General features: G+C 53.0%; 1 protein-coding gene across 1 annotated transcript; it reads left to right on the top strand.

Annotated features, from left to right (window-relative positions):
* Positions 1-1,220: 1,220 nt before the first annotated feature.
* LOC144722819 (gamma-aminobutyric acid receptor subunit beta-3-like) lies at positions 1,221-13,495 on the top strand. Its single transcript, XM_078601262.1, has 9 exons — positions 1,221-1,638; positions 2,875-2,963; positions 4,021-4,088; positions 4,569-4,789; positions 6,473-6,555; positions 6,714-6,851; positions 6,992-7,144; positions 8,601-8,848; positions 10,489-13,495. Exons 1-9 carry the CDS (start codon positions 1,556-1,558, stop codon positions 11,065-11,067), a joined length of 1,662 nt encoding a protein of 553 aa, XP_078457388.1. The 5' UTR covers positions 1,221-1,555; the 3' UTR covers positions 11,068-13,495.
* Positions 13,496-13,978: the final 483 nt, after the last annotated feature.

The following is a 13,978-nucleotide window of genomic DNA, read 5'->3' as shown; positions in this document are numbered from 1 at the left end:
GTGTGGGGTAGTGGTGTGTGTGTAGGGGGGGGGTGTAGGAGGGGGGGGGGGTTGTGTGGGAGAGTGGTGTGTGTATAGGAGGGGGGGGGGGTGTAGGAGGGGGGTAGTGGTGTGTGTGTAGGAGGGGGTAGTGGTGTGTGTATGTAGGAGGGGGGGGGGGTGGTGGGTGTGGGTTGTGTGGGGTAGTGGTGTGTGTAGGAAGGGGGGGGGAGTGGTGGGTGTAGGTTGTGTGGGGTAGTGGTGTGTGTGTAGGAGGAGGGTGTAGGAGGGGGGTAGTGGTGTGTGTGTAGGAGGGGGGTAGTGGTGTGTGTGTAGGAGGGGGGTAGTGGTGTGTGTAGGAGGGGGGTAGTGGTGTGTGTAGGAGGGGGGAGGAGTGGTGTGTGTGTAGGAGGGGGGGAGTGGTGGGTGTGGGTTGTGTGGGGTAGTGGTGTGTGTGTGTAGGAAGGGGGGGGAGTGGTGGGTGTGGGTTGTGTGGGGTAGTGGTGTGTGTGTAGGAGGGGCGGTGTAGGAGGGGGGGGTGTGGGAGAGTGGTGTGTGTGTGTAGGAGGGGGGGGGAGTGGTGGGTGTGGGTTGTGTGGGGTAGTGGTGTGTGTGTAGGAGGGGGGGGGTGTAGGAGGGGGGTAGTGGTGTGTGTGTAGGAGGGGGGGTGAGTGGTGGGTGTGGGTTGTGTGGGGTAGTGGTGTGTATGTAGGAGGGGGGTAGTGGTGTTTGTGTAGGAGGGGGGGGGGTGGTGTGTGTGTAGGAGGGGGGGGGGTAGTGGTGTGTGTGTAGGAGGGGGGTGGGGAGTGGTGGGTGTAGGTTGTGTGGGGTAGTGGTGTGTGTGTAGGAGGAGGGTGTAGGAGGGGGGTAGTGGTGTGTATGTAGGAGGGGGGTAGTGGTGTTTGTGTAGGAGGGGGGGGGGGGTGTGTAGGAGGGGGGGGGGTGTAGGTTGTGTGGGGTAGTGGTGTGTGTGTAGGAGGAGGGTGTAGGAGGGGGGTAGTGGTGTGTGTGTAGGAGGGGGGTAGTGGTGTGTGTGTAGGAGGGGGGTAGTGGTGTGTGTAGGAGGGGGGGGGGGAGTGGTGTGTGTGTAGGAGGGGGGGAGTGGTGGGTGTGGGTTGTGTGGAGTATGGGGGTGTGCTGTACGTGGGGGTTGTGAGCGGGGTAGGAGTGTGTGAGATGAATATGTGAGTGTGCAGGATAAAGGAGCGAGGGGTGAGGTTGGGGGATCTTCGCCCCCGCCCCTCCCATCTCTCTCTGCTGCTTTTGCTGCAGGATCCGCACGAGAAGCGCCGCTGCTGCCTTTGCTCCTGCTGCAGGTCACGGAACGTCGACACGGCGCTGCGCAACGCGAGATCGCGCTCGCGTACCGTGAACCTCCATTTTCTCTGCGAGTCGCGCCCCACGGGCTCTCGACGGCGGCCGTGAGATGTTGACGTCGAAGCAGCAGAAGCCTCTGATCGCATCTCTCGCTCTGTGATGCGCCCAAGGACGCACGCCTGACTGCGCCTGCACCAAGAGGAGCAAGGGAGGAAGAGGCGACCAAGGAGGAGGTCGCGGGCTTCTGGTGCGAGCCGTGATGGGGCGAGGAAGCCGCGCGTGGAGCTGCCTGGACGGGCCACTCGCCACGGTGCTACTCGTGGCTGCGTGCGGGACTCTGAGGTGGGAACCGAGGGAACCGAGGGGGGTCAAGTGGGACCAAGGGGATCGAGGGGGTTCAGGGCACGGGCGTATGGGGCGTGCTCGAGTCACGGGGACCAAAGGGTCGACCAATGTGTTCACCCCCTTCACCAATGCGCAGATTTGTCGCCACGGATACCGCGATGTGCAGGCACCACGGGATAGGCGCTGCAGCACCGCCGCTGTCACGCCACGGTGTCCCGACAGCGGAACAATGCACTCGACGTCACGACAGCTATTAGAGGCATTCACATCATTATTATCAATGCTGTTCCATATATCACATCACTGGCATTGTGGCAGTGTATGTAGAGTGTATACAGTCTGTAACCCAGCGATTAGCGTGGATGTTGACGCTGAGCAATATCTGATATTTCATTCACGCTCACACTCGTTCATGAAGAATGGCCATTTCCCAAAACGTCGCTCTATGTATAAATGTTGTATCCTTGTAGAGCCACATTGTGAATTGACGAGTGTGATGAGCGTTCATTAAACAATAGACGAGCTCAGTGGGAGAGTGAGCGGGCTGGGTGGTGTCACGTATTGTGTCCTGCGTGAGCTGGTGAAGGTGAAACAACGGACAAACATTGTACTGCCTCTCAGTGTCCGCGAGGACAATGGGAACAGAGATATTAGTCTGTGCCGACATCGCGCCTCCATGTCTCGTGAACGCCGATGAACATCGCACGCAGAGATCCCATCCCGTCTCTACCCGCGTCTTAGAAGCCACCATTTCCATTCGTCTCGTCCGCGCGTGTTTTGTGTCACGTTAATATAACACCACGTTGGCTTCGTTGTGTTAGAATTATGACATGGTTACGTCATCGATTGTCCAAGTGCAATCTACCCGTGAATAACCTACTACTACTAAATTGTGGTCTTGCCTACCCCCCACACCCACGTATTCACTCCGCACACCATCCCTTAACCACCCCCCGCACACCCACGAATTCACCCCACACACACCCACGAATTCACCACACACACCCACGAATTCACCCCACACACACCCACGTATTCACTCCGCACACCCACGAATTCACCCCACACACACCCACGAATTCACTCCGCACACACCCACGTATTCACTCCGCACACCCACGAATTCACCCCACACACACCCACGTATTCACTCCGCACACCCACGAATTCACCCCACACACACCCACGTATTCACTCCGCACACCCACGAATTCACCGGCACGCCCGGCGCAGCGTGAGTCCCAGGAACGTGTCCGTGGTGAAGAAAACCGTGGACAAGCTGCTCAAGGGTTACGACATTCGGCTGCGACCCGACTTTGGCGGTGAGGCCTGCTTACTCGAAATCGCGATCTTGCGTGCGATCTGGGGCCCAGCGCGTGCACCGATTGTTACGGAGGTTCGCGGTTCATTTCTGTGGAAGGCAGCCCTGGTTAATACTGCGAGTGGGTGTAGTAACCCTTGGACTTAGTTGAATAAACGCGGTCTTTTTTCTCGATCGACCGGCTGATTGTGCGTATAATCGCCAGATGCCTGCACATGTCTGATAACTGCCACTACCACGCGATATGTACATTTGCACAGCCGTTATACCCCATTAAGTATACTGTACCTCTCGCTCTGGCTGTCCACAAAGAGTCTGGAGTGAGAAACTCGGTCCTGATACAGTCGGAGCGCGTGATAACAGAAACAGCAATGTCGACACGACGGACACGTGTGTTATGCGTGGTATGTGTGGCTACGTGTACTGCTGTATTGAGGAGCGGTAGTATACTCGTGAGCGCAATGCTCTAAGAACCCGGTAGCTCGAATCCTGACCATGCCTATATTGGACATCCGTGAAAAAGAGCTTCATAGCTCATCGGATTCCACCAGTTTAAATTCTTATTCTGATAACATAAGGAGTAATTATCTTAACGAGTCCTCAAACTTCCATATTAAATGAGTGCCTGGTGCAGTGTGTAAACAGCAGCACAAGGAGAGAAAAAGGCGGCCAGGCGTCGTACCGACCACACCACTCCCTTGTGCACCCTGCCATTGGTGCTCGCTCACAGCACTTGCCCAAACAGCCTGTGTAGGCTACACGGGCGATATTTGCTTTGTATATCTACGCGTGCATCTGTGTGTGTCCCGTGCGTTTCTATGTGTATGTTCGTGCGCGGTTCTGGGCCTTCCCTAGGTCGACTCAGCCTCAAATGAGTACCTGGTGAGATGTGTAAACATCGCCACTCGGGAGACAAAGGCGGCCGGGCGTGGTGTTAGTCACCCATCCGCTCTTATGGTGTCGGCTTTCACGTGTGCTCGCTAACAGCACTTGCCTCAACAGTCTGCTAAGGCTACGAGGGGATCTCTGTCTTTGTTCGTGCGGGTGCCCATGTCTAGGGACGCCTGTGGCTGTGGGAATGAACATTGACATCGCGAGCATTGACATGGTGTCCGAGGTGAACATGGTGAGTGACTTTCCTTCGTTACCTCCGTCCCAGACTCATTGATGACCCGCCAGGCTTATTCGGTCACCGGCGGCCGGCCGCCTCCACGTTGCACTTGTTGAGGACTCGGTGAACCCGACCTCTCTACTCTGTAGTCAACCACCGCCGCCACCGCACTGCAGGTCACAGCCCTTCCCTTTCTGATTTCCCCCCCATACTGCTCCATCTTGGAATTTTCTCCCATCGACTCATGTCCCCAAAGCTCTGATTCAACAAGCTCGTGCAATTAAAAAACTGTGTAAATTATTAATCGATTACAACTTTGATATTGCTGTTTGTTCCTGGCTGATTGGCGCTTTTGGGTATTTGGGCCTGCGTTCAGCAACCGTTTTAAAATAAAAATGTAGCGTGAGCCTCTGTGCGTGGCGCATGTCCTTAGTGGGTGGGCACACGTGGAACAAGAGCGATGCGCGTCTCCATTCTCCCCTCTCTCCACCCCAGGACTACACCATCACCATGTACTTCCAGCAGTACTGGCAGGACAAGCGCCTCTCCTACACGGACATTCCTCTCAACCTCACGCTCGATAACCGCGTGGCTGACCAGCTCTGGGTGCCCGACACCTATTTCCTAAACGACAAGAAGTCGTTTGTGCACGTGGTGACAGTGAAGAACCGCATGATCCGCCTACACCCCGACGGCACGGTACTCTACGGCCTCAGGTGAGACGCGGGGGCAGGGCCCGGGACGACGACGGTCAACCAGCTGTGCCCGCAGCAGCGGTGCACGGGTAACCGGGTAACCGGGTAACCGGTGGTGGAGCGTTAGCAGGGCACCTGGATGGAGAGTTCGCAGGGAGTCGGGGCAAGAACTGTCTCAGTGGAATTTAAGAAATTTTTGAGTGATGCACTTCTAAACCGAAATGATATATCTATTTCCTGTGAATGTTCATGTTGCTGTGCAGTTACCACTCAACACTAATTAAGAGGAATTGTCATAGGAAGTGGCTAAACGTATTATTCGCGTTGAGGTGAGTGTGAGCTCACTGTACACTATGCTAATCCTTAATTTTATTTTGAACAGGGCCCCATGGTGTACATTGCAGTATTATTCACTCTGTCTTCTGGGTGTGATGAAGAAGGGTCATTGTATGAAACGTCACCAATTATACTGTATATTGTTTTATTTTAAGGCAACAGTGTTCTTGACGAATGTGTTGAGTTTGTGGACCGTGTATGAGTGTGGCATGATCGAGTGGCTCAGCAGTAGAGCTAACAGCTTACAAATCGGATGGTTGTGAGTTCAATCCTGGTTGTGGGGGGGAGGGTTGACTCAGCCCATTATCCCCCCTGGGTCCATACAATGAGCACCACTTTGCGTGGAAGTCAACATCGGTTGTCTTACACAGAGACTCATCCCTGACATAGGGATGTGGAATTACACCACTGGCTCTCCAGGGCTGTGAACAGGAGATAAGCATCGATGCCTCGATATGGCTCAGGGCGAGCAGCAGAACATCACGCTGCACATTTACATTAACAGGGTTTAAAGCTCTGACCAGTCCCTACACCCCGTGAAATTAGATCGTATCACGCATGATCTTATATGGACGCATGCAGTTATATTTAAATGATTGACAGTTCAATATAAACAGCAACATCAACGTGGTTCACTTGACTGGCGCATTCACCCTTGTGACGCTGTGTCGCATTGAACCCAGGAGCCTTGCATTAGCACCCATCAAGGACAAACGGACACGCCATTGTACCACTAATTACCTAAACGAATGCAGCGCCTGCGTGTGCAGGGGAGCAGGGGTCTCCATGTGGAGCTGACCCCAGGTCACGTATTACCACCTGCATGATCTCTTGAGATGGGACATCTCGATTGCAAGAGGGTCCCTGGGGTGGCATAGCAGCCTGGCACCAGATGTCCTCTTGGGCATTGGCCCCCGGCGCGTGTTCCTCTAGCGGCGCCATGCGCTGCTCGCGTCCGTCGCGTCACCGCTGCACTGGCTGCTGCAAGCGACTTTCATCTCAACCCGTTAAAACCTAAAAAATATACCCGCATCCGGCACACCACATCCATTATAGGACTGTGGTGACCAGTCACCTGTCTTTTCCAGTCTACTAAAATGTCCAACTGATTTCCTGCTGCTCAAATGAGCCTTGAGTCAGTGTATATCTCCTGTTTAGAGTATGCAGATCCAGCGGTGGAAATTCCACATTCCTATCGTGGCCGTGAGTCTATCCATAGGATAACAGGACTTGAACCTGCAACCTTCTGTTGGTGAGCCACTGGGTACCGCTCACTGCGCATTTAAGAAGAGCGTGTGACAGCGCCTGTGTCTGTGAGCACGTGCATACGTGGGCGAGCACAGCACCGCTAATACACCCCTATCTCAGAATCACCACCACGGCGGCCTGCATGATGGATCTGCGGCGATACCCCCTCGATGAACAGAACTGTACCTTGGAGATCGAGAGCTGTGAGTGAGACGACAAATTGCTTTATTAAACAAAAATACTAACCGGTTTTTCCTGACATAGAGACATGTCCAGTAAACATCCGACACGTGTACTCTTGTACCCCGCACGTGTACTCTAGCATAGCACACACGTGTACTTCTGTGCGTACGTTCTCCAGACGGCTACACCACGGAAGACATTAAATTCTACTGGCGAGGAGGCGACACGGCCATCACGGGCGTGGGGGAGATTAAGCTGCCTCAGTTCACCATTGTCAAGCACAACCAAGTGTCGCGCAACGTGCAGTTCGCCACCGGTGAGGCCCGCTCGTGACTCGCACGAGGATCGGCTGCACAATTAGTACGGCCAACTCGTGTCAATTGCACAGTTTTGTGCCAAAGCTTGGTGGAATGACGTGCGATAACGCGCGATGGCGTGTGCTTGTGCTGGACACAGGCTCTTACCCTCGGCTGTCCCTGAGTTTCCGCTTGAAGAGAAACATTGGCTACTTCATCCTGCAGACGTACATGCCGACGATCCTCATCACTATCCTCTCCTGGGTCTCCTTCTGGATCAACTACGACGCGTCCGCCGCACGAGTCGCTCTGGGTATGGTGGCACAGCACAGTCCCGCCACGGTCACCCGCACCGCAGGGCGGCAGCACTCGTGCCCCACAGCAGGAATGGCCTAATGTCAATTCCTGATCTCAGGCGCTTTTCAGTGTGTATTTTTACGTTCTCCTCCTGTTCTACACGGATTTCCTCCAGCCTCTCCAGTTTCCGCCCATCGCTAAACACGCCCACAACATAATTGGTATTGGCCAAACATCCCTATGTAGCAGTACCTTCCAAAAAAAAGGTATTCAGACTACTCAGTGTTGCTTTGCTGCATGAATAGGCGTTTGTTATATAAGTGCTTAAAACTCACAGACACTGCTGCGTGTGGATTGTTGCCCAGCATGCGAGGTGCTCGTGGACAGGAGTCTGTGTCAGCGTTTTCTGTTTAGCTTCCTTTTCTGTGCCGAAACTTTCCTCTTTAACTCTCAACAATGATCACTGCTGCTGCACAGAGCACACGTGTGGCTGAATCCTGTTGAGATGGAATCCTGCTGCGGCTGTCACATCTAGGGTGGGGAGCCCAGTTCCTACCGCAATGCTGCATCTGATAGAATTCAGAGTAGAGCAGCAGTCAGGGTGATTCATGATCCAGCACTCACTGATTTACTCCAATCGCTCACTGAAGTCACCTTATTTTGCTACTATGGCGGTCACTGTCCCCGTGAACCTCACATTGATTACTATACCCATACTCTTTGGGTCTATTGGTAAAGTCACGTAGATAGGACCAAGTCTACCAGACGGATGATTTTGTCTCATCCATGTTGCATTAAACCACCACACTGCAGAATCACAACAACATATTCACTCACCCACCACACTGCAGGTCGCAGCACTTTTCTTTCTGCATCTTCCCTCACACTGCTTCACTTTGTAATTCCCTCCTCGCATCGTCGTGTTCTCCAAGCAATTGTCGAAATCAAGACTTTGACAGTGCAGTTTGTTGCTGGCGACTTGGCATGCAGTGGAAACACTGCCACTGTGTGAACCACACCCATGCCTGCCATGGCGCATCATCATCGTTTTTGTTTCTGTAATATGATAAATACTTTATTTCCCAAATAATTTCTGAGATGCATTGTCAAACTGCCCCACAGGGCTGCGCAGTGATGACACTTGCACCTCACAGCAAAAAGTCAATGGGTTCAATTTCTGACTTGGGCACCTTTCTTTGTATAGTTTGTATGTTTTCCTCTTGTTCTGCGTGGCTTTTCTCTGGGTCCTCCAGTTTCTTTCCATAGCTAAACACATGCAACGTAACTGATCTTGGCCAAACATCTCATTGCTGAAAAATTATCCACAAAATGACTCAATTGGAATCACACACGGCAGCAATGTCACCCTCGACTGCAAATTATTGGCAGGGTCCTCCTGGAGAGGCAGGAGGCTTTCCTAGACGAACAAGCAGAATAACAACGATTCTGCTGAACTCGCTCCCTCCTCGCAGGCGTCACCACGGTGCTCACCATGACCACCATCAGCACTCACCTGCGCGAGACGCTGCCCAAGATCCCGTACGTCAAGGCCATCGACATCTACCTCATGGGCTGCTTCTGCTTCGTCTTCCTGGCGCTGCTCGAGTACGCCGCCGTAAACTACCTGTTCTTCGGCCGCGGGCCTCAGCGCGCCAAGAAGGCGGCCGAGAGGATCGCTCGAGCCAACAATGAGAAGCCGCGGGCCGCCGACACCAGCAAGGTGAGGGGCCGCGGGACAGCTACGAGCACCAGGGTGGCGCGAGTTGGGTATGTCGCGCGGGTCGGGGAATTTCAGTAAAGTTTGGTTTTCAAAATCGAGATGTCATCTTAGCCAAAGTCGTTGGTGCCACCACGCCTCCGAGCTACCGATGTGTTCCACCCTGAGCCAGATCCCACGGCTGTTGCACAGGAGGTGAGTAGTGACCTCCAAGATCTGCCCTGACAGTCTCACCACACCATCTGCCCTTTGACTCACATAGAGGAAAATATATTCACACAGAGATCTAAAGACTCACCCAGAGACCAAGAGACCCACACAGAGCGCCATTGACTCATATAGAGACCTATAGACTCCTACAGAGGCCAGTAGATCCACACAGACAGCTATGCGGACTCATAGATCTATCCTTACAGTATACCAACTCCATCTACTCTTAGGTTGCCAGACTCGTAGTGACCACTCCAATGCCTATCTGGGCATCTGGCTCTCCTCCATTCGCACTGTACGTAGCCAATTGTGCAAATCAAAGGTGCCGGGGGAGGACAACAAACTAAACATAAAAATCAGTTTTAAAGAAATTAGTTTTCAATCTAGATGATTTTAAAGTGCATAGCTTCAGTGGCTTCCGAATAATGGAAGGAAGAGCATTCCAGACGACCGCAGAAGTGCATCTGAAAGTGTGCGATGCAGTGACCGTCTATGTTAAATGGCCAGCCAATAGCCGCTGCGAGGATGACCGGAGTTCGCTTGTTAGATTATGCTCCTTGACGAGATCAGCAAGGCATTGCGGTTCATTTGTGGAAAACACTTTATGTGTAATGAGTATCCCACCCAGTGCGTCCAGTTCTGCCTGATTATAGCAAATATGTAGCCGCATATTTTGATTGAGATCCCCGACTTACAATAAAATAATAACCGGCATCATCGTGGGGAATATAAACAATTAAATACATAAGTTGATGAGATGCTGAATGTTCAAATCAGTCAAGGGTTTCCTTGCATTCCTTGACAAAAGACAAATAGTTCACTGCTTTAGCCCACCGGTGTGTTGAAGCGTGAAACCACAACATTTACAATTTGAGTACGACGTTTCGCTGGTAATTGCATCCAGTGTCAACGTGACACTTTTTTACTGATTGGCCGTGTCGGGTGGTGGAGGGTTACGACACATTTATAAATAACGCGATCTAAACCCAAAAACGTTGATTATGAATAATATTGGTCGCGAAAGCCTAGGCGGTATATTGTTTGCTTATTTGTTTTCATCCACTTGTAGTTGTTGCTAGTGCATTGTAGTTGCATTGTAGTTGGTGCACGCTGCAACACAGGACCTGAATTTTCTATCCACACTCGCAACGCTCCAAGGCATTTGTCAGAGTTAATTTTCAAGACAGAAAGTCTATTCACATTCGTGTTCCGGTTGTGCAGTAGTTTAAATTTGTTCTGTCGTCTCTGCTCTGATTTATATTTGCTTCATTGCTGAACTCTGTTAGTTGTTTTGCTTTTTTCGTTGTGGTGACTCAACTCACCGTTGCAATGAGAGCCTATCCTGCCTTCGTGAGTTCTCACCGAATAATTAAACAAAAGAAACGTGAAAGTTGAAATCGCTCGCTGGGCGTGATGGCCGTTGCTCGCCGCAGGTGGATGCCCACGGTAACATCCTGCTTACGAGTCTGGAGATCCGCAACGAGATGGGCGGCCCAGGCGGGGAGGGCGTGTGCGACGTGCGAGCCGCCGGCCTCTCCCTGGACCGCCCGGGCCTCGCGGGCGACATGCGGGGCATGGGGCTGGGCCTGGGCTACCCGGGCCTGCCGAGCGACATGCGCAACACCCCGCTGGGTCTCAGCCACTCGGCGCTCGTGGGGGAATCCCGCAGCTCCCCGCTTGGCTACGGCCACCCGGGCCTCCCCGGGGACCCGCGTGCGACCGGCCTGGGCCTCGACCACCACCACCACCACCCCGGCGTGCAGCTGCGCAAGCCGGTGCAGGGGGGCGGCGAGACGCTGGAGCGGGCGGCCCGTGGCGAGCGGGGCCGCGGGACGCTGCAGCGTGGCCAGGGTGGCGCCAAGAAGACGAGGCTGCAGCGCCGCACCTCGCAGCTCAAGATCAAGATTCCGGATCTGAGCAACGTCAACGCCATTGACAAGTGGTCGCGCGTGATCTTCCCCGTGACCTTCGGGTTCTTCAACGCGGTCTACTGGCTCTACTATGTGCAGTGACGGGGCGGGCGGGCAGGCCGCGCGGCGCTGCCGCTGGCTGCACTGACGAGGTCTGTCAAGCCGAGCATACCTTTTTGGCAGATGGTTAGAGCATGCGGCGAGTCACATGGATACATCGAGTCACCTGGGGACACGGCGAGAGCCAGCGAGTACTGTCTGCTCATGCATGTCTGTCCCACTCGCACAAAGCCCTTTGAAAACGGAAACCTCCCAAGCAGAAAATACCAGTGTTTTTCCATAGAAGCAAACTAGTTACGACACGGTAATATCCTGCTCTAACTCCAGAATATGATTTAACGTCAATGGGAAACGGTGACATTTAACCACAAAATACACAATGTATATACTGCATCTATGGTTGCTTATACAATATTCACCATTTACCATGTCGTGCCCCTACACCACCGTATCGTGCCATTTATGTTAAACGTTTTTAGAAACAAATCCCATGGCGGGGGATTCAGGAACGTTGTCTCTCCGCTCCGCACGGGGTCTGAGACACACTTTCCTGCTCTTTGACTCAACCCGGGCGACACGTTTTTCGTACAGGTGGACAAACCAACCTCACAGCGACGAGTGTTGTTCCCCACGACGAGTTCTTCTCGAAAAAGAGCCCCGTCACCACGAAACATCGCTGTTTCCCAGTGCAGCAAGAAATGCTTTGAATCTGTGGTAGAGGCTGCCACGTGCATTTGCTAGGGTAACACCGGCGGCAGCAGCAGCAGCCGCACTGCTCGGTCCAACGCTGCTGTCACAGGCTGCCCGTGGTTGCACACAGCTGGCGTTGTTTAACCGTGGGAAGTGACTCGAATCGTAATCACTCGGGGAGCACCTCTCACCACAAATATTGGTGTTTTTTTAAAGCATTTATGTGCCATGTACTTTTTAGGGCTATTTCTGAGTAAGATGCACTGTTTGATATGATGCAGTACAAGGGGGTTAACCATCTGGGCTTCAAATGAACCCCGCTTTTCCCCAGTCCTGTGTTTAATTGTCTCTCGTCTGTGTAATCTATGAACGCATACCCATGTAGACAACTCATAGAAGATACTTTACATTTAATTTCAAATACTGTGGTGTAAACGTATTAGCCATCATATTACCACATTATCGACGGCTCAATGAAACGATGAGGTGTTTTTAACCATGCGGTAGAGCAAGCTGTACCGTGTCTGAAGTTTTTGTAACGTTAGAGAGACGTGCTGGACAGGGTGTGAGACTGGGGAGCGATGGGAGTGGGGGTGGCGAGCTCCGAGTAATCGGACCCAGGCGTAGATCATGGGACACATCCCACACGCCCGAGCACACGCTGGAAGATGTATGGGCGAGGGTGAGAGACGTGGAAGGGATGCAGCATCTCTCATGAGCAGTGACCTCTTGCATCGTCCACCCAGTTCGTTCTGGTGGTGGATACAAGGGGGGCAATGGGGTCAGTCGCTCCCCACTCCGCTCCCATTGAGATCTGCAAAATTGGTATTTTATTGATATTTGCCAGCGAAAAAGTATTAATTTTTATTCATATATCTTCATCTACCCAGGAAGCTTGGTCAAGTCTCAAGACTCTTTTTCAGGAGGGTTCTGCCAGGTTTTCGCAGTCGTTCAGCCAAACGGCGAAATGGCAATGTGTAATCCCAGTTGAGTAATTTGTAGGGCCTGTTTCAGCATTGGGATGTTTGGTCAGGGCCCTGTTTTAAAAGCTTTAAGTTTTAGGACCATCCCCTCACCTCCTGGGAGGTTTCTCGATGCGGCTCTGGTTCATTCTGCGATCTGGCCTCGTTCCGTTTTCGTGACAGAACGAGAGGAGCCCTTTAATGCCGAGGTGCACGTGCACTTGAAACGTGCACCGCTGCGTTTGGCACACTCCCCGCACGTCCGATTCTTTGCATTCATCCTCTTCCACCGATTGAGTCGGTAGCCACGGCGCTCGCTGCTCCCCAATCATGCCACGAGAGGGACCGCGATCTCCCGGCATCGCGCCTTTGGCCCCACGAGCCGAGGCCAGCGAACCTCTCGTATTTTATATATTTTTAAGTGTGTAGACTTGGCTTGCGCTGTAAACACAAAGCGGATCAAACGGACGCCCCCGCCACCATCATAGCATGGAGCACGGGTAGAGGGAACTGTGGACGAGGGAGGCAGTGGCTTGCTGAAGGAGGGTGGTGAGGGGCGGAGGGGGCACTGTGGCTTTGTGGGGGGTGGGGGGGTATCAGTGGACGACGTCGTCACGAGTTCACGCCTTGTGCGCGTGTGTGTATTTACCGTACTCGTATGTCCCATGTAACAGGTGAACTATGACTATAATAAAGGTATAATACTGTATTGATAAAGCACACTGGAAGAAATCCAAGTCCACTATGAAATGTTTTGCAGTGAGGCCAGAATCAAATGTACATTGTCCTGTGTTGCATTAAACCTCTTAGATGACCCTTAACCTCCTGTCGTCGTGCCGCTCCTTCACGCCGAACGAGGAGCGCGGAGGAGATGTCGGGACGAGGTCAGTGCAGAGCCCACACTAAGCCCTCTGTGACCACGTGGAGAAACATTGACCACATTAACGCGACCCCTCACAATCCCGTTTGGACCCATAGCCAGTCCAGTTTTGAAATTAGCAGACAGTCCGCCTTCCCATGTTTGTTTCTCCACGTAAAAAACTGATTTTTTTCCTGATATATTCCGTTGAACACACGGCCATCTGAGAGGACATTTTTTACTGGTAGGAACCACCTGGTTCCACCAGCCCACAGGGGATTATTGTGTCCGTCCGTCGTGCATAAAAAAATGGGAGGGGTGGGGTTGGGTGGAGAGGGGAGGGTGGGGAGGGGCTGGATGGAGAGGGGAGGGTGAGGCTGGGTGGGGAGGGGTGGGGCTAGGTGAGGAGAGGCTGGTCACCCCGTGGTGCCCTTATAAAACT

Source organism: Lampetra planeri, chromosome 15 (genome assembly GCF_965212315.1).
Source record: "Lampetra planeri chromosome 15, kcLamPlan1.2.h2, whole genome shotgun sequence".
In the NCBI taxonomy this organism is placed as follows: Eukaryota; Metazoa; Chordata; class Hyperoartia; order Petromyzontiformes; family Petromyzontidae; genus Lampetra; species Lampetra planeri.
Note: the sequence above shows the minus strand (reverse complement) of the source record. Positions and strands in the feature narration are given on the sequence as shown.